Source organism: Ascidiella aspersa, chromosome 9, assembly GCF_963924565.1.
Source record: "Ascidiella aspersa chromosome 9, kaAscAspe10.2, whole genome shotgun sequence".
Lineage (NCBI taxonomy): Eukaryota > Metazoa > Chordata > Ascidiacea > Phlebobranchia > Ascidiidae > Ascidiella > Ascidiella aspersa.
Genome location: NC_139455.1, coordinates 20,281,289 through 20,300,026, shown reverse-complemented (window position 1 = coordinate 20,300,026; position 18,738 = coordinate 20,281,289). Strand labels below are relative to the sequence as shown.

At 37.4% G+C, this 18,738-nt stretch overlaps 1 protein-coding gene and 1 non-coding gene across 2 annotated transcripts; both read right to left on the bottom strand.

Annotated features, from left to right (window-relative positions):
- Window positions 1-293: 293 nt before the first annotated feature.
- On the bottom strand, window positions 294-17,741 carry LOC146133502 (uncharacterized). The gene is made up of 22 exons (XM_083396921.1): window positions 17,575-17,741; window positions 16,493-16,613; window positions 16,296-16,411; window positions 15,449-15,719; window positions 14,495-14,703; window positions 14,037-14,141; window positions 13,627-13,737; window positions 12,484-12,634; window positions 11,885-11,979; window positions 11,418-11,506; window positions 11,268-11,343; window positions 10,512-10,617; window positions 9,040-9,283; window positions 8,018-8,130; window positions 6,816-6,911; window positions 5,884-6,168; window positions 5,635-5,709; window positions 5,117-5,191; window positions 4,569-4,724; window positions 2,165-2,936; window positions 1,952-2,051; window positions 294-578 (listed from the first exon to the last, which is right to left on the bottom strand). Exons 1-22 carry the CDS (start codon window positions 17,674-17,676, stop codon window positions 294-296), a joined length of 3,753 nt encoding a protein of 1,250 aa, XP_083253047.1. The 5' UTR covers window positions 17,677-17,741.
- Trnap-agg (transfer RNA proline (anticodon AGG)) lies at window positions 1,167-1,241 on the bottom strand. The gene has a single exon. It is a non-coding gene; the product is annotated as a tRNA-Pro (tRNA).
- Window positions 17,742-18,738: the final 997 nt, after the last annotated feature.

Here is an 18,738-nt window from a genome sequence, read left to right as displayed (position 1 = left end):
TAACGACAATTTTCTGCATTGCCTTACTAAAAATACCTAAATACTAGGTTAACAATAAGTATAGTGGTTTGTCCCGTTTTCGAAAATTATGATTTTAAATGCCAAGAGTTGCAATACTTACACAAGACGACCGAAACAATATTAGTCTGCACAAGAATCCTACTAGTGGCGCTGCAAAGTATAACAGCACATGGTGCACGCACATTGTGTCGAACCCTAACAAGTTGTCGGAATGCAAGATGCGTGGTACTAAGTTTGGCCAAAATTAAAACAAACGCTTCACAGTCGCATAATTACCTGCTTGTTTCCGACTCGAAGGAGATCTGAGATGCAGAGGCTTCGAACACATCCACGTCCTCCTGAATCTCTTCTACATTCTGATCCTTCATCTTGCTCCCGTCCTCTCTCCAATCTTCTTCCTTGTTTCCAGGATCTGTTTTGGGAGGACTACTTTGAGGAGGTGGAGCGTAATCGTGGCTTTCGTCTTCCGACAGCTTCAGCTGGTTGTCTTCTCCCCACTTGAGCGCGGCGTTAATTGCGTCATCATCGAATGACGTCAGCTGGGGTATTTGCCGTTTCTGAAAATATTTCAGTGTGGACTTGTTTAGGCGATACAAGAATTCCGATATATTAGGAGTATCACAATTGGCTGGTAAAACAACTGAAACATACAGATACAGTTGTACACAATGTGTATTCTGTGAACAAGCACTTATGGAGTCGTACTGGACAACGATAACGGCGCCCATATATAGAACACAAGATCATAGGCGCTGAACTTTCGAAATTCCAGGGCGTTATTTTCTAGACAGTGCAAAGTTTTTATTGAAATGGGCAAGTCGTAACAACAATTTAAAAAAAAATTGCATAAAACTTAAAAAACATAGTTTCGAGGATTCTATGGCCTCGTGTCTGTTTGTGGTAATTCAGGAAAATTTTAAACACTTTTGGTTAACTAAGACTCTTCTAAAGAAATTAATTTGCACATTTATTGAAAAATTGAAAACTTTGAATTCTAGGGCATTTTGACGACATACGAGAAATCCAGGGCGTCTAAAAACGCTCTGGACACACACGTTCAGCGCCTATGCAAAAGATGCCTTCGGAGAGGCCTACCGAAGTCAGTCAGCCTGATCACGATTGTAGTGCAAGCAAGAAAAACAACTAGCCTGCGGCGAGGTTCGAACTCACGACCTCCGGTCCTAGCGGGACCTTCGCTCTACCAACTGAGCTACGCAGGCTCAGAAGGGAGCGAGTCGAGAAACAACCATAGCACCATTTCTTGCCTCATCCAGCAGTAAAGGGCAACTTTGTTAGATTCCCTTTACAAACCTAATACGGTAATTGATAAAAAGTAACATTTCGCTATAAGGTACTTTAAAAATGTGTAGGATCGCTGTTGTACATAAAACGTTACTTACACAACAAATAATATTTTCTTTTTCAAATTAGCCATCTGCCTGATGGCACGTTCCCTACACCAGGTAAAAATTTCCTTTAAATTAGGTTGTATGCACAAACAAGATGTAGCAGGAGACGGCGCTATGGCCGCCTCTCAAACATTTCAGTCGATAAAGCGACGTGCTCGGTTCGGCCGAGATCGTGGATTCAAACCTAACTACAGGCTTGCTTTTTTTAACCTTTGTTCACCGCGGCTGAATAAATTAACTGATTTCAGAAAGGCGTGCCGAAGGCATCCGGTTTACTATTATTAGTTAAAAAACATAGTTACTATTGCTCTCCAACACAATGTACAGTTTAAATCAGCAACGTAATTTGCCTATTTATTAGCCTGTCCTGACCAAATAAGGATAAGGTGTGAAAACACGAAACCTAAATAAAAAAACATCTCAATTGAACTTAGGAAATATTTTAAAGGTGTTTCACGTGTTAAATTTTGGCTGGTCATTTTAACTTAAATTAAATTATACAACAGGGCCTTGCTTATAACCTGTCGTATTGGTGGAATGGAGCGCTGTGAAGATTTTCCCGAGGGCAGATCAATGGACACCGATGAGAATTCAGAAAGTGATTCTTCAAGTTTCTTTGCACTGGTAAATAAAACACCGATTAGCATAAAACCTACATTAATCCAGAATTTCGCAATAAAACATCTTTTTGTTTAAACTGTAAATTAGATCGAAAGTTTAAATTCTATCCTCACCTTTCGTCCGCAGACGATTTTTCATCCTCCTCGAAACTGTCTTCGTATGAATTTTCTTTTTTGGGATCCATACCACCGCTCAAATCCGCCGGGACTTTTTGCAGCGAGAATACAGGATCCGAGGCGTCCCGGGACTCACTTTTGCTCGCATCCGATGCAGACTCGATCGCCTCCTCCACCTCCAAAGAATCGGAGGAGGAGCTTCCGACGCTTGCCGTGAAAACACTACGTCCACCGAATTCTGCATCTTTTGGAGGATTCGCTCTTCTAAATGGCGTCGGTTGAGAAAATGAGGAAGAGCCTGGAATCTGGGCGCCAGAGATCGGAGGCAGCGACGGTAACTTCCTCTGCGCTGCTATATGAGGAAGACTCGTCTTCTTCTTCTCCGGAGATCTTTCGGAGGTTTCCTTGTCTTGAAGAGGAGAGAGTCTCCTCACAGTGTCGATGTGCGGCTCCTCGGAAGACTTCGATTTCGGCGACGAACCTCCGGACTCGACTTCAAAGTCTTCCATCGAGAGTCGCAGCGAATCTTTATCGATGGTCTCTTCCTTTTCAGAGCTAGATTCTTCCACGTCTCTTGGGTCCTCCACAGGGACATCATTAGATACAATAGGCTTGAGATCAGCGGTGACTTCCCGCTGGGGCGATTGGGTCTGTAGGAAGGGGTAGTGCGATAGAGGGGTTCTTTGCTGGGGGACGCTCTCCACGTAATCGGCGTCGACTTTCTCGTCCGAAAGCATTTCCTTGTCGGCCGACAACTGGTCATCGGGGCCTGTGTTAATCCAAAGTGACGCGATTAGAGAAATGTTTTACACTTGGAAGTCGATGGCTATAGTTTGGGGAATTATGCGCTTTGGGTGTTGTACTGTTTTGAAAAAAATAACACTATACAGTTTAAATCAGGGCTGCCCAATCTGTGGGTCGTGCAAAAGTGTTTTAGTGGTGACGAGTATAGGCCTACATTAACTGCACTTCAACAAATGCGTGCAGAAAGACGGACAACTAAAAGCATTTTGTTTATCGCTGTTAAACAGTGATCGGCAAACCGTGGGTCGCAGATCCATTTTTCATGGGCCGCGAGTTACTTTTGAATAGCTTAGTTTTATCATGTAGTTGTGGGCCGCGTGATAGCCGTACATTCAATGCGCATATATTCTTTTTTTATATTATGTTTTACATTATGGCAATGTTTTGGGCATCAAGGCGCCGTGAAATATTTCACCTTAAAACCAAATATCCTAAACCCGCCACTGTTTTCGTAGTTTTTACGAGGTTGGCATTTAATAATTTTAAAAAGAGTACTTTGGGCCGCAACAAAAAAAAAAGTTTGTCGACTAATTCTGTAAAATGTGAAGGGTGGCGGGAAATTAAGAACCTGCAGACTAAAAATTGTGCATACCCCGTTATCATGCTGAAAACCTTTCTGCTGAACTCCTGTAATCCCATAAAAATGCTACAGCATTTGTTGACTATTTAGGTTCTTGATATTCGTGGGAATCCGAATTTGGAAATTGCCCAAAAACCTTTAATTACCAACCCAGACAATAACACTTAAAACGACGCATCAGCAAAATTTTCCCTAAAATTAGCATATAATTAAATATATGACCCACTTGTGTATTTTGTAAGGATTAAAGTCGTGTTTGTGACCCGCGCGATAAAAAGGTTCACCATCCCTGGTCTAAGCCAGTGGTTCTTGAGCTTTGTCAGCTTATGGCATACCAAGAAAATCAAAGAATCGTGCCACGCTTTTCTTTTAGTTATTCAATATGCAATGTGCAGACAAGTCTCACGTGCTCACCTACACTACTATTTGCAGTGTTGTAAAGAATTGAGAATTAAGTCAATGGTTGGATTTTACTACACTTAAGTCACTGTTTTTAAATAAACTTTCAAGTCGATTCGGTAAAATGCCTTGACTCGAGTTTTCTAAGCAAATGACTCGGACTTTCTTTATTAAGGCTTTGGTGGTTTGCGTGTACATGTATTAGTTTTGCAATACAGATAATACAAAACTTTATCCTCAGCTAAACAAATTTGTAGCCGTAACCAAGAAGCAACATGAAATATGTAACACTGCAAGTTGGCATTTTTTAATTGGCATGAAGTTTAATTTAGAGCTAGACTGTCAAATACACGGGGCGTTTTTGTGCTGATTTGGTTTCAAAAGCGGAATTAGCGTACTGAAAAAACAAAATTCACTCAAAGCTTGGTTTTAGACCCATTGCCTTTTTATGTACAGCGGTTTACAAAACACACTTTAAAAATTCAGACATTGCCCGCCATAATTTTAACCGTTTCGGTAATCTCTGTTTTCTTTAATTTTCGTGTTAGACTACAACCTAACCAAATCCTATCACAACAAAATCCGAAATCCACCTACACTTTAATCAAGTCGTCTCACCTAATCCATCGGAGAGAAGACTAAGCGGGTCGTCTGCAGTTGAAGTCGACAGACTGGACACAGTTACTTTCTCGTTGCGTGATTCCGCCTTCGCTTGTGGTGGAATCGTTTTGTCGGAGCTGGTTGCCGAAGGTGGGTCGTCTTTCGAAGTTGCGACTGAAAGCGATCGGGATATTACGTGAACAGGCATAGACCGGTATCCGGGCCGGATAGCGACTGTTAGAACGACGATTTAAAACAGCGACTGTATAAATGGCGACAGCATTAAAACAGTGACTTTTACGATAGCGACTTTACTGGCCGGTAAGAATAAGATATGCTCGCAAGGGTTAGGGTGAGGGGTGTTTTGTGTGCGTTCGCCTGGCCAGTTTTCGTAATGGGATAAAGGATTTTGTCTAAAATTGTTAGGTGAACAATAGGAAAAGTATAGTGATGTCGTTGTTGCGGTAGTCGCTGTTTTAAATGAATCGTTATTGCGAGGTCGATCTACTGACGGTCGTCTATTCTAAACCTTAATGTAACAATGAAAGCAGTCATAGAAAACATACCCTTGTTGGATTGCTCTTCCCACGAAACACTTGAAGCCTTACTTTCGGTTGGGCTTGTTTCGGATTTTTCCGATGCTACAACAAAACATAAAATAGGTTTAGTTGGGTAATAATCACATTAATAAAAAAGACATTTGGAAAATGTAAGCCAAAGCTAAGAAGGTTCAGAAACGAAATAATAAAATACGCTAAACAGAACTTTTGTAAGGGATTCGGCCACCCCGAAAACAGGAGGAATTTACCTCATTTCTACATAATAAAAAATACAAATGAGTATAATAACAATGAACCGTGTATTAGAAAAATCTTAAAAATAAACAGACTAAACATGTATTGTACACCAAGCAAGGAGACTATGACAACAGTATAGTTAATGTAACACTAACACTTAAAGACTAGTTTAATAAAATATGATTTACTTAAAAATATGATTTTGCAATCAAAAGGATCGATCAAGTGCAATCAGTACAATGCGGCGTCAGTCATGTAAAAAGAAAAAACAGAAAAAAATACCGCACCCTTGCCCGATCCCTCGTCCCAGGAAACACTGGAGTTTCGACTTTCGACTTCGCTGTTTTCAGATCTCGCCGAAGCTGTAAAAAAAACATAAAATATTGCGTAAATGCATAATTAATGTATATTTGCGCATTGACGCGCAAATTAGGACTTGATTTTTCTGATTTGGAACGCTTCGCAACCACGTTGTGAGAACCGCAGTTAAAAAACGCAAAAACTCTTGGTCCGATAGCAATGAAAATGTGTAGTACCTGAAAGTTCTTGCCGTTCCTGTGGTACGACCTCTTTCGAAACCACGAGAGCTGGCAACCTAGCAGGAAGTTCCGCTTTTTCACGCTCCAAAGTTTGACGGTCGATGTCTGGTTCCTTATACGAGCCTCTCTGGGCTTCCGTAGCAAGCGGTAAGCTGGGAGATTTTGTTCGCTTGCTTGGCTGCGAAGCTGTTTTTCGTTCTGGAGTTTGTTTGTGCATTGGCTCGTTTTTCGCGCCAGGTGTATCGCGTTTATTTGTCAACGTTGGTGAGTCCCTCAGAAAGGCTGTTGAAATAAAATAAAAGCATTGCTTCAGTTGATTATTGCAGCTCGGCCTATTTTTAGCACGAAGTGTAAAAAATAAAATAAAACGGAGAAAATAACGGTGCCCTTTTAAGCTAAAAGAGAAATTTCAATAATCCAAAAAAAAACACTGTAAAAACTCACTTGTATAAAATAAAGCCATAATTTAGTGCGGTGCTAATATCGTTTTTAATTGACTTACTGTTCGAGGAAAGGCTAGATTTACACATACAGTATTTAAACGTTATTCGAAGCACCTAATTTGACAAACAAAGTTGATTTCGTTTATGTCGGGGCCGTAAACAGAAATTCAAAAAGGGCGGACTATGGAATTTTCAACTAACGGATTTGCCCTATTTTCCGTCTGACGTTAGTGATTAGTGACGTTAAAACATTAAAATCAAAAACGACAATAGCACTTTCAAAAATAGGTGCCGGACCACCGAAATCCCCCCACTGGAAACGCCACTCAAATGTGTTAAAGATTCGAATTAACAATGTCTTTAAAATGCAACATGGCTTCACCGTTTTTCGAATTGGGTGGATTTGATTTGTCGGCAAAATATCGACTTAATCGATTCTCAAAGTTTCCTTTACAACGCAGCCATTTTGAGCCTTACTATACAGACCTGGAGCCATGTCTGAAAAGTAGGTTTTCTTAACCGGAAACAAATCGCGCTCCGGAGACTTGGATAGGAACTCGGGTGGCTCAGGGTCAATCACTTCTGAAAACAAAAACGCAAAAATACACAAATTAATAAAAGTTTTGAATGCAATTCGATGGTTGGCAAACGTTTTGGATTACGGCAACCTACAGAAAAGATAGAAGAAAAGTTAAAATCCCAACCAATCGGAAAATGTCAATTAACACCCTAGTAAGCCGTGGCACATGGGTTCAAAACAACTGATATAAAGAAAAAATATATGGTACAATCAACCTAAAAAAAACGTGGCCTCTGTCGTGCAATGCCCACTTGGTTAGGCACCCGTTGAGTCCTGATAAGTGCTGCGAAAACTTGTAAATCCGGCTATTGAAATACATCGGATGTGAAAATTTTTTTCCTGATTTCGTTTTCGCATGTTATATTACAGATTACTATCAAGGTTGTCAGGACCAGGGCTGCGGATCCTGTATTTAACCCATTTACGTATCTAAAATAAGATTTTTAGCGAACGGCACGTACACGGGATTGTTGGTGTCTTATATTTCATCCACCCGCATTACATGGTTGGAAAACATTGCACCATTTGCTATCACACTTTTACAATTTACAGTTTGGGTCTTGACAGTTTTGAAATTTGGTAATGCGCATGCGCACGTCGGACTCGGGACTCGGGTAGTTTTACGTCGTCTTACTTAAGCAGGGTTTCTTAAACTTTTTTTACCGCGGACTCCTAAAAAAATGTTTGCTTCGCATGGAACAGGGTAGGCAGGACATGCTTAGAGATTACGTCATAAGTTTACGCCATAATACAAACAGACTTCACAAATTTGCTGTTTCCTGTCCAAAAAATGTAAAATGAAATGAAGTCTACAAAAATGCAGTGCCAAAATGCTTTATTTTTAACTATAGCCTAATTTTTTCTTTGAAAAATTGATTGCTTAAATATACACTAATAGTTTAATTAGGCCTTCATGGATCCCTTAAAACTAGTTCACGTACCCCAAGGGGAACATGGACCCCAGTTTAAGAACCCCTGTACAATAGTCTCCAATCCCGAGTACGACTCCAGAAAAACAAACTGACTACGTCGAGATTCGAGTCCCCAGTCCGATTCCGCAGACCTGGTCAGAACGGTGGACGATATCGCGAAATCTACGATCGATTACCTTTCGAAGTTTGTGGTTGGTTTCTGGGCGACACCGCTTCGCGATAATTTTTCCGCAAGTATTTGTCGTATTCTTGCGAGACCATTTCAGATTCTTCGTCGAGGCGTTTCAGCCTGAAAAAAGAATGGCCGCGTTAAAACCATCGTTAGACATTGCACGAATAACGTAGCTACAAATGAATTACATATAAATCGTCACATGTGGGTAGCTGAAAGTCAAAATTTAGCGCATGTGAATTTGGTCTGTTGTTTACCGTGAATTTGTTTTATTGTACCATATCGCAAACACGATGCTACAGCGTTCATATGTAAGTCTTGCCTTAAACTTCGATATATTTTCTACTTGTTATTTTTTTAATTGCCTACAAAGGTTTTATTGTTGTTGCACGTCAAGTTTAGTTATAAGGTAGTGCTAAACATTTTTCAAAATAAAAATCATTTTGACGGTTAAAGTCAAGACCTACGTTCACTAAAAAAAATTCGTGGAATTCCTGAAACATTTTTTTCGGACACAAACCGCTTACTTCAATTAATTTTGGTCTGTTATTTCAATAACTTAGATTTACTAAAAAAAGGCGTAACTGGGACTTGCTCTATTTAAAACAGGGGTCCCCAAACTTTTTTTACACCGTGGCCCCCTTTGGAAATTTTGAGAAATCAATGGCCCCCCTACTATTTTTTTCAATCTTTTGAAAAAATAAGAAACGTCATTTTAATTAAAAAACTAGTTTATACAGTAACCAATAGTTACAACACACAATAAACATGATAGTATGTTTTTGCTTGTTTTTACTTTGACAATGTTTTGATTGCTGGTTTAGTTGTGGAAAGAGTCATATTGAATATACAAGACACTGCACTGCTTTGTCTTCAGAAGTAACATAGGGGGTTGGAAAGCCCTGATTTAAAACGTTCTTTTATGTAACTCCAGTTGTTTCGAAAATTACTTGAGTTAAAGTGACTTGTTCATACACAGCTATAGACGATGGCACATCTAGCTGTCAAACATACAAAAAGGCTCACCTTTCAGAGATGTCGAATCGGAGAGAAGTGGAGGAAGAATCTCCGAGCGCCGTTTTAGGAGGAAGAAGTGGAGTTGGATCGAGAGGCTCGTATTCACGGATGTCACGATCCGAGAGGAGGGGCTCCTTGAAGTGAACATCCGGAGCGAAGTAGCTCTTCCTGAGAGACTTCACGTCCAGAGTCGGGTAGGACACGGCAGGTGGAAGATCTCGTTGGGAGGAAGAAGCAGTTGCTTTCAGCAGGGCTTAAAAGCGTGTTGGAATCGGATTAGGATTATAAAAAGGAAGTTTACGCAATGTTACAGTTTTGTAAACAAGTCATTTGGAAATTACTTAAGTCTCGGTCAAGTCAAAAATAACAAGTCAAGTCCCAGTGCAAGTCATCGGTTGTCCAAGTCAAGTCCCAGTCCAGTCATTACGAGAACAAGGCAATTTCAAGTCATGTCATTGACATAAAAGTAAACTGTTTAACTATTACAATTGGTAAACTCGCCCGAGTATGAGCAACAATTCAACTAAAAAAAGTAACACAAACGCAAATCAGAGCAATCACAAATGGTTTAATGCAGGGGTTCTTAAACTTTTTTCACCGCGGACCCCTAAAATTATATTTTGCTTCACGTGAACCCTGTAGGCAAGAAATTATTGAAAATGACGTCATAAATTGACGTCACAATCAAATAGCCTGTCAGAAATATGCTGATGGTTTAAGTAAAATGGAGTCTAACATTCAGTGGTAAAACGTTTCATTTTTAATTAAACTCTTTTTTAATTTGATTACTTTTTAAACGTACAATAACATTTCAATTTGGCCTTCATGGACCCCCAAGGGGTTCATGGACCCCAGTTTAAGAACCCCTGCTTTAATGTGAGAAACTTAAAAAAAAATGCACTTCCAAGATATCTGACCAAATCCTTTAAGTCCAAGTAAAGTCATTTGTCCGAAAGTCTATTTTCTGATTTTTTTGTCTTTTTGTGTATTGGGGTTTTGGACCTTCATGACGTCGTACTACGAAACCGAGCTAAATAAATTATTTAATAACATTTTTAGTAATGTTTTATATATCTGTTTAGGTCAGGTCACGAGTTAGAATTTGTTCAAAGTCGTAAAAAAAATTACCAAACTAGAATTGCGTTTGAGTGGAATATTGTTTTTTTTGTAGGCTACTTTTTATTTGTTTTACAGTCTTCCTACAATAAGAAACCAACATTGAGTAAACAAACAATATTATATTTAGGAACTTTCAAAGAAATGTTATCAATATATGCAAGAGTTTAATAGCTTTTCTAAATTTTCAAAAACATTAAATATTCAAGTATAGATAAACAAAAACATAGTGTTTTAAATACTATGGCCGATGTTGGGCCTTTGGGTTAAAAAAATATTGAAATAAGTTTTGATTATACGCCTAAATCCTAAAAACCCCGGGACTGGTATAAAAAAAACATGAATCAACGAGAGAATGAGCCCACCTTGATTACTTTCCCGTAAGGCCACATGCATTTCCTGCACCATCTTTTCCAACTCGAATTGACGCTGACTTTGTTGCCGGCGATAAGAGCCGTTCGTCTGACCCTGCTAAAAGCACAACAAAAAATATTGCCACTATACCATTGTATGAGGGCTTTGTTTGTTTTTCGAGAATAACTTGCTTTCTTATTCTTCAATTTTACGTCGCATTTTGCAAAGATTCGTGGTTTGATTGCGAATCTAATCCTGGGTGATCTTGGGTCAGGGCCCATGGGTTGTTAAACTTGGTTTAGCTGGGTAGTTTTGGTAATGCATTCCAGTTTACAGAGCTGTTTTAAATGGCCGTTGTTTGGAACGGTTTTGCAATAAATTGCTGTTACTGTAGGCCCTGTCAGAAGTTAATGAATAATAACAACAAAACAGAAGTTAATGATTATTAAAAGAATACTAAAAACACAACCAAAGCGAAATATATTTTTCCTCGTCCAAAAATCGGCCACCTGCTCCGGCCTTGTGAGTCGTGACAAAACTATTGCGTTTAGCAGCGATTAGACAACAAAACGGGCGATAATAAAGCGAAAAAAGTATGTGGTCTGGTCGGTAATTCATTTTCGGGATTACCAATTAATTGTCGTTTTTGGTTTTCTAGTGAAGAAATCTCGTATATTGTGCACTGTTATCAACTAAAACTGTGCAAATGGTAGTGCCTTTTTTGCAAAAGTAATAAACAAAGTCGATTAAAAATATTGTTGACTTACATAATCCTTTGCTTCTGCACCTGCTTGGGTATCACTTGCAGCTGACTTCTGCGACAGTTTCACATCTTGAATTTCCCTAAACAACGCATTCTATTGAAAAGGGGACGAGTATTTTAGGCACACTTAACACTATTGTGGAAAGAAACTTACTTTTCAAGTTGTGACAGATGGTTCCTCAAAGATTTATTCTCGGCCGTTAGCGAGGCTTCATCTTGTGCGCGTTTAGTCGACAGTTCCTTCTGTGCACAGAAAACGGAAAACTTAGAAAATTTAACAAAACAAAAACTTAAGATTTAGAGAAGATGCGGGAAGCCTTTTTTCTAGTCGCGGGCCAAAACCAAACTCAGAGAGGTTTTGACGGGTCGTTAAATTTTAACTTGTAGACTTTACGGATCTTATTATAACAACTGCAACGACTGTTAATCAGGGATAAAACTAGAAAATATCGCAATTTAAAGGGGGTTAACTACATGTTACACTTGGTGCGGGAACAAAACGCGCGCAAAAAAATGCTTTTACGTAGTTGAAATGGCCACAAAATATAAGGAATGGCCTTGTGCCCGGTTTGCAAAATAGGGGGCGGAGGGTAGGTTGTCCACCACTGATTTAAAGCGTACTTGTAAGCTTGCCAGTTGTGCTTTGAGCTGTTCCGCCTCGATCGCTTTGCTTTGCACTTCTTGGACAATCTCTGTCATCTCCTTGCTCGTGATAACTGCAATAAGCAACAACGTAAATTAATCCATTGTTTAAGTAATATTGTAAATTTGTTTGGTAAATGTGTCACATGAAAAAGTATATTAAATACGAAAGAGCTACAATTTACAAACTCCGCATAAGGTGGAGAAAAATTAAATAGGGACGTCATATACACGATTTTAAGCCCATAACGAAACCAAAAAATTCCAAGGTTTATTAAAGGTAATTTTTTCCAGGGAATCTTTTGGCCAACTTATGCTTCTGTTAAAAAGTTTAGCTATAGCTTCCGGTGCTAACACATTTTTCATATAAATTCACCTTTTAAAGTAGATTGACTACATGTGATCACAATTTGTGACTGAAATGTTTCCTAAAATGGTATCCTATTGGGACAGATAGCACTAAAATCGTACCGATACTACAGGTTTGCATCGCGTATCAGCTTTTTATCAAGATATATTAGATCACTATATAGAAAAACTTATTTTGCTAAGAAGGATTCCCAACGGTTCTTCCAAACCTTGCTTTCCGTCTTGCGAATGGCGAAGGGAATCTGCAAGTGTCGATACAGCGGACGGCTTTCGCTCCAAAACCGGGTGCCTTTCGACCTTTGAACTTGCAAACTCGTGTTGGATTTTCATCATTTCGATTTCCCTCATTTTGACGTTTTCCTGGTAATAAAATAAAAAGTAGTGAAAAGGTCAGAGTACGCCTCGATCGAGTGTTTATTGAGAGCCACTAGCCCAGTGTTTCCACATTTTTTGACCCAAATAGTACAAGTTAAACAGCAATGCTTTGGGCTTTGGCGATCTAATTTTATCTTCGAACCTTTTTTACACACTTAAGAGTGAATTAAGCGCAAATAACGCAGGAGATTAATAAATTCGAACTTAAATATTAAAAGTCCAATTTGTGGTCGCGGCTCATATGTTGAGAAACACCGCATTAGCCCGTTTGGCGAGTAACCTTTTAAAAGCCAAAGTGAGTTGGTGTTATCAAACCTACTGGCACACGGTTAAAAAAATCCTAAGCCTTCAGTATTGCGATAAGCAATCGAGGTCGGCCATACGAGAACTTTGCAAACACACTGACATAAAAAAGCAAGTTAAATTTGTGGCGAAAGAAACTATGTAAGACGAAACTTCACAAACAAAGTGCTGATATTTTTCGGCTGTATTATTTCGTCCTGCCGGATACAGTAAATTTTAATTCAGTTCCAACCATGTGGTTATATTCACATTATCGCCGTCTCATCTTTTCAACGTTTATAAAATTTCATCGTAATTGAAGACGTATACACGCCACTTAGTGCATCTTTGTTGAAACTGTGGTCAATAAACCCCTGGATGGGTTTTCCGCCCTTTAAAGTTAAGAAAATAAAACATAATATTATCCCGTGTCTTATAATGTGCTACCTTTATAATTAAATTATGTTTTCCTGTTAAATTCATCGCTATGAAAGTCAGTGTTTGGAATAAAGGGCCATATTTGTCACGTTTCATCACAAAGTATGTTTGCTATGAAATTATAGCATTCAGGATTGTTGTTACTGTTATACTGTATGAAAGGGTGGCATTTATTTACCTATGTTAAACCTACATTCACCAAACAAATGTCTCTAAAAAAAGGAAAATCAAACGTTGATTAAAATTTCATTGTTCACCATTTCATCTAGAAATCTTTCCTTTTGTTGCAGTGAATCTTCCCTCAGTCTTATCTGTTCCAGTTCGCGAAGTAAGGACTGTCTTTGCTCATGCAGTTCTTTTTCCAATTGCTACAAGTGGTAAACAAAACAAATATAAAGAATCCAGATTAAAATACTTGTTTTATTTATCAATCAATTAGCGTTTTACAATGAGGACTACATGTGTTAAAAATAGATTCGTTTTTCACCGGCAGTGTTTTGTAGTGTACTACATAAAGTTTTAGATATAGTTAGTCATAATATCATAACTAGTCATACACTTTAATCAAAATGGTTCAGCAGCATTAACTTGCTATGTTAGGTTAGTCTTTTGTAACAGTCGATGCCTAAATTCAAGTTTAGCTAAAACATTTAGTGAATGTAAGTACCTGACGATGTGTGCTCAATCTGTCCACAGCAGACTTCTCCCGATTTGCAAGTTCCATTTTTCTACTATCATATTCTTTTTCCAATGCCCGGATTCGTGTCTCAACCTAAGCAAAAGAGTTGTGTTATAAAAACTGATTTTAAAATGACGAATTGAATAATCTACCCATTAGACAGTCTAAATAAACAGTTAGTAAATAAAAACATTCAGTGTTTACCGCGCATTGTAAGTCTATCCTGGTGTCAAATATGGTGAAATCCCCAAAATAGTCAATACTTTTGCTATTTTCAGCTGTGTGTTTTTCATCCCAAATAAAAACACAATCCTTTGTAACACACTTTCAAGTGTTTAATCTTTATGTGTTTAAACCCAAAACAACTCCATGAAGTAACGTTCACTTGTAGCGTACCACCTATTATTATTAGCCCCCTTCTAACATTGGAACAAAACAAAGCTTACTTTTTGCTTGGAGCTTCTTGTTTCCTCTATTCGGAGCTTGGCCAGCTCGGTTGCTTTCCACTCTTCAAAAGCAATCCTTGTCCGACGGTCTGCGTCCTCTTCTGCCCGGCGTATCGCAGACGCAAGCGTGCTCACAGTGATGTTGGGGTCTCGATACTTTCTCCTGTAGCTTGACTTCATATCGTCGTCAATCGCTTTCAGTTTCTCCGCTTTGCAAAAACACGACAAAAAAAGGTAGTGGAAATTTATTTTAGAGAAGGTATGATTGACAAAAATTTATTTAGAAAATAAGTTACAATACTATTTAAAGTAGAGATAGACCGATATAACGCTTTGCTGATAATGTTGGCCAATATTTGGCTTCCACCGATATATCAGTATCGTTAAATGTAGGCTGATACTTTTGTTGATAGTTTAGTACGAAAATATGATTTAATTTTGCTTTACAACAAACAACTTGACCATTTTTTAATCAAAAAATTTTGTTTTTAGCATCATGTCAAGGCACTATGCAAAATAATAGTTTAATAAAATTAATATAGGTATATAAGCCAAAACGTTATTTGGATTTTATTTTGAATTACTTTAAATTTTTAACATTTCCCAGGTATATAAAAAAATCGGTATCGGGTATCGTTGACAAAATTGTAAAAAATCAGGTATCAAAAAAAAAGTGATAGCGGTCTATCTCTAATTTAAAGTACAATCCATAGAGTTGTTTCATTGGCTATTCAACAAAAGGAGGTTGGTTGCATTTAACTTAAAAGGATTGCTTTGCAAGTAAATTAATTCTGAATGAATAAGTATAAAAAAGTCAATGAGATAGTCATGTTTAAAACGGTTTATTTAAATGTACTGGATACAAAAAAAACATTAGGTCAGAAAAACATTGATCAATCATAAAGAAAAAAGAAAAATAACATTAATATAGAAAAACGCAAATAAAACACTTACACAGTGTCAAAGGTTTAGTGGACTGCTTATCTTCGACGCCATCACAAGCGCTGATGTTTTCCTTGTCCTCTAAGTCCAGCATTTGCTTTGAGGAGAAGTTAGCTAGCTTTTCCAGGAGTCTCCAAAGGGTAAGTGCATTCCGATTAACAGCCTGCTTCGGGGTTGACGAATGAGGTGCACTGGAATCATTTGAACTAAGAGAGATGTCTTCGATTTCCAAATCATTAGGGTGAAGTCCAAGGTGGGAAAGCAGCTCATTCATTATAGCTGGCTACAAATGTTGTTAAGAGTTTAAATACTTCAATGAACAAAAAATATGGTTAAGTTTGATTCAATTTTATTTTTGGATATTTAAAAAATAATCTGTAAATCTACAATGGGTGAAATTTTTCCCAAAAAAAGTTTAATAGTAATGCTGTAGTGCAGGTGATTATTTTAATGCAAACTAAATCCAACTTTTATTTGCTGATTTTTTAAAGTTATACTATAGGTTTTTTTTGTTCGCTTTATTTATTTATATATAAATCTTATGAAGAGTATAAAACATTAAATATACTATCCATTTACAGGATATCCTAAGAAATAGCAATTATGTCAATCATCCAAAAAGTGACAAATAAAATACCAATTATTTGGTTGTGTCAATATAATTCATGGTTTAAAATCTAACATACTATGTTCTTAACTTTAAAGTTCTGTAAACAAATGGGTAGAACTATTCCTGTTCAGAAGAATACAAAGATATGTTAAAACTGCAATGAGGTTTAAGCATGAAAATATTCGCATGCCTATTTTGCAACACAGCTATATCATGTATGAAACTGCAATTACAAGAAAAAATGCTGACCGAATAATTAGTAAGGCCAGATTCCTGTTGAAATAATGAAAGTGTGTAATGATATCTGCTCTGCTTAATGTAATGAAGAACCAGATTGTCCAACACTTCTTGTATCCACGGTTTGGCTGCGATAGAAAGCAAAGCAATTAGACAAATTGTCAATCTTCATTAAAAGAGGGTGTCAGATGTCTTAATGATTTACTTACAGTTTCTGTTTCGAATTGTAGCCGCAAACAAATCAGATCCTAAAGGTTTGTCTTGTAGTTGCGACTGTCTTTTGCTTTGCTTTCCCCTGAGTTCATTGATCATGTTTTGCCTTAGTTGACCCTGAACAGTAAAATGTGTTATTTAAATTAGGGAGGAACTGAGTCAATTAATTGCATTTTAACAGTCTGTTTTAATCAGTATAATGCCATGATAGACAGCATTTCAAGAGCATTTCAATTTGGATATTTGTTTCTAAAAAATATCTTAAAGACTTTTAAAAGATTGCGTCATTCAGTTACAATGTGGTTTGATGGCATATTTTTTTATTATTTCTATATAATATGGCTGAGGTTGTGAGGTCAGGAGTTCAAACCTCACCACAGGTTTTTCTAGACTAGCCTTGTCCGCACTACAATCCTGATTAAGTCAACTGATTTTGGTATAAAGTTTCCAAAGGTACAATATGTTTCTAAATAATTTACTTTCTTGTATTTTGCTTTATCAACATTCTGACATATTATTAACGTTAGTCTTGTTTTACATAGTGGTACAAGAAAGGAAAAGCATACTTCACCGGCTTAACATGTGGGCAATTCAGGCCCTTTTCGATTTCTAAGAAGTGCATGTTTGTTTGCGAAAAACTAGCGACTGTAATTGGCACATTTTTTACAGTTGCCCTTACAACGGATAGAAATTCAGGAACCAAAACACTCATTGTTTCAGATTCAAGGTTAATAACACCTTAAAGTAAGTAAAAAACTTTTGTCGCTGGTCTGGGATCTACCACATTTTATTTTGCAATAATGAAACAAGTTGTCAAAATTGAAATTGCAAGAAGTAAATAAATAAAGGAGAATAAATATAATATTAATACTTCACCCACCCCAACGCTAACTAACTCGACACCTTAACCCAAATAATGTTAGCATTATAAACCACTGCACAAAAATGTGGTAGGATCCCAGATCATGGCCAGACATTTAGTAAAACTACTGAAAAACTTAAGCACACAAAATACATATTATTTTTGCGGGGACAGTAACAAAAGAATTAACATGCAAACCAAGAAACGAAAAGTTACCTTAAGTTTATGCAAAACTCCAGTGGATTGCATTGTCTGGTACATTTGACTTTTTAACTCTTCGGCGGTCAAGCCGCCTTGACTTCTTGCCGACGTGTCCATTTTGTTTTAAATCGCAATAACTCCTCCGCAAGCTTGAATTTTTAAGTGCAAAAAATCATTTCAACTTTGAAATACCGCTAGAAATTTGTAAACAAATCCAAAACCGTTATTTTCACAGCTTTTGATGTGACCGGAATGACAGTTTTACAATAATGGTATACTTTTGCTACAGTATTTTTTAAGTATTTGGGTTTTAAAATTGTTACGTTTTTAAAATTAAACTTTATATATTTATTGCAATTAATTTGCAAAAGCTGGATTTAAGCGTTGCTAGGTAAAATCTTTAACAAAAAAAACGTTCATGCGTGACAAACTGAAATTTGTGTTGTTTAGTTATGGTTTGTTCGTTTCATAAAATCAAGGATTTAAAGTAAACACGTTTAAAAAGAGCGACGAGCGTTAGTCCTGCATTTTAGTTTGTTGTCAAAATAATCTGACACAGTTTGGTAATCACTGTTCTAGACGCTTATACCACAGGTTCAAACAATTATTAAATCAACACACAATATTTGGGTTTGGATGTGAGTGGGTCAAGTATTATAATATTTATTATTTAATAATATTGCTTATCCTAGACAAAACCAACGCTAACCCCTACCCTAAGTCTTTTGCGAAAACATGACGGACTTGACTTGAGTCTTTTAGACTTGGGTTAAAATAAATGTTTTCAATAAGCATTTTTTTTGTAAAATTGGGTTATTTATCCTAATTTTTACACATAAAACAATTTGCGGCGCTGGTCTAGAATCCTACCACAGTTCTAAAATCAACGCACAAAATTTGAGTTAACATGCGGGTTAGCGTTTGGGTGTGGGTGGGTCAAGTATTATTATATTCCAAATTTAATAATAATACTTGACCTACCTTAACCCAAACGCTAACCTGTACCCTAACCCAAATGGTGTTTCGTTGTGGTAGGATTCTAGACCAGCGCCCAATTTGCTTCTCTATATTGCAGTTTTTAGTTGCTCATTATCGGATGAGTTTACCCAATTTTAGTAGCTTACCATCTTATTTTTATGAAAGGGATTTGACTTGGAATCTTGCTCTAATTATGACTTG

Bases quoted from the DNA above. Each gene is read 5' to 3' on its own strand.
- LOC146133502 (XM_083396921.1), bottom strand. From the start codon at position 17,676: ATGGACACGTCGGCAAGAAGTCAAGGCGGCTTGACCGCCGAAGAGTTA. The intron at 14,704-15,448 runs GTAAGTGTTTTA...GTTTTTGCAAAG, and splicing joins CACTAAACCTTTGACACTGT to CGGAGAAACTGAAAGCGATT. The intron at 579-1,951 runs GTTATAAGCAAG...AAATATTTTCAG, and splicing joins CCATTCCACCAATACGACAG to AAACGGCAAATACCCCAGCT.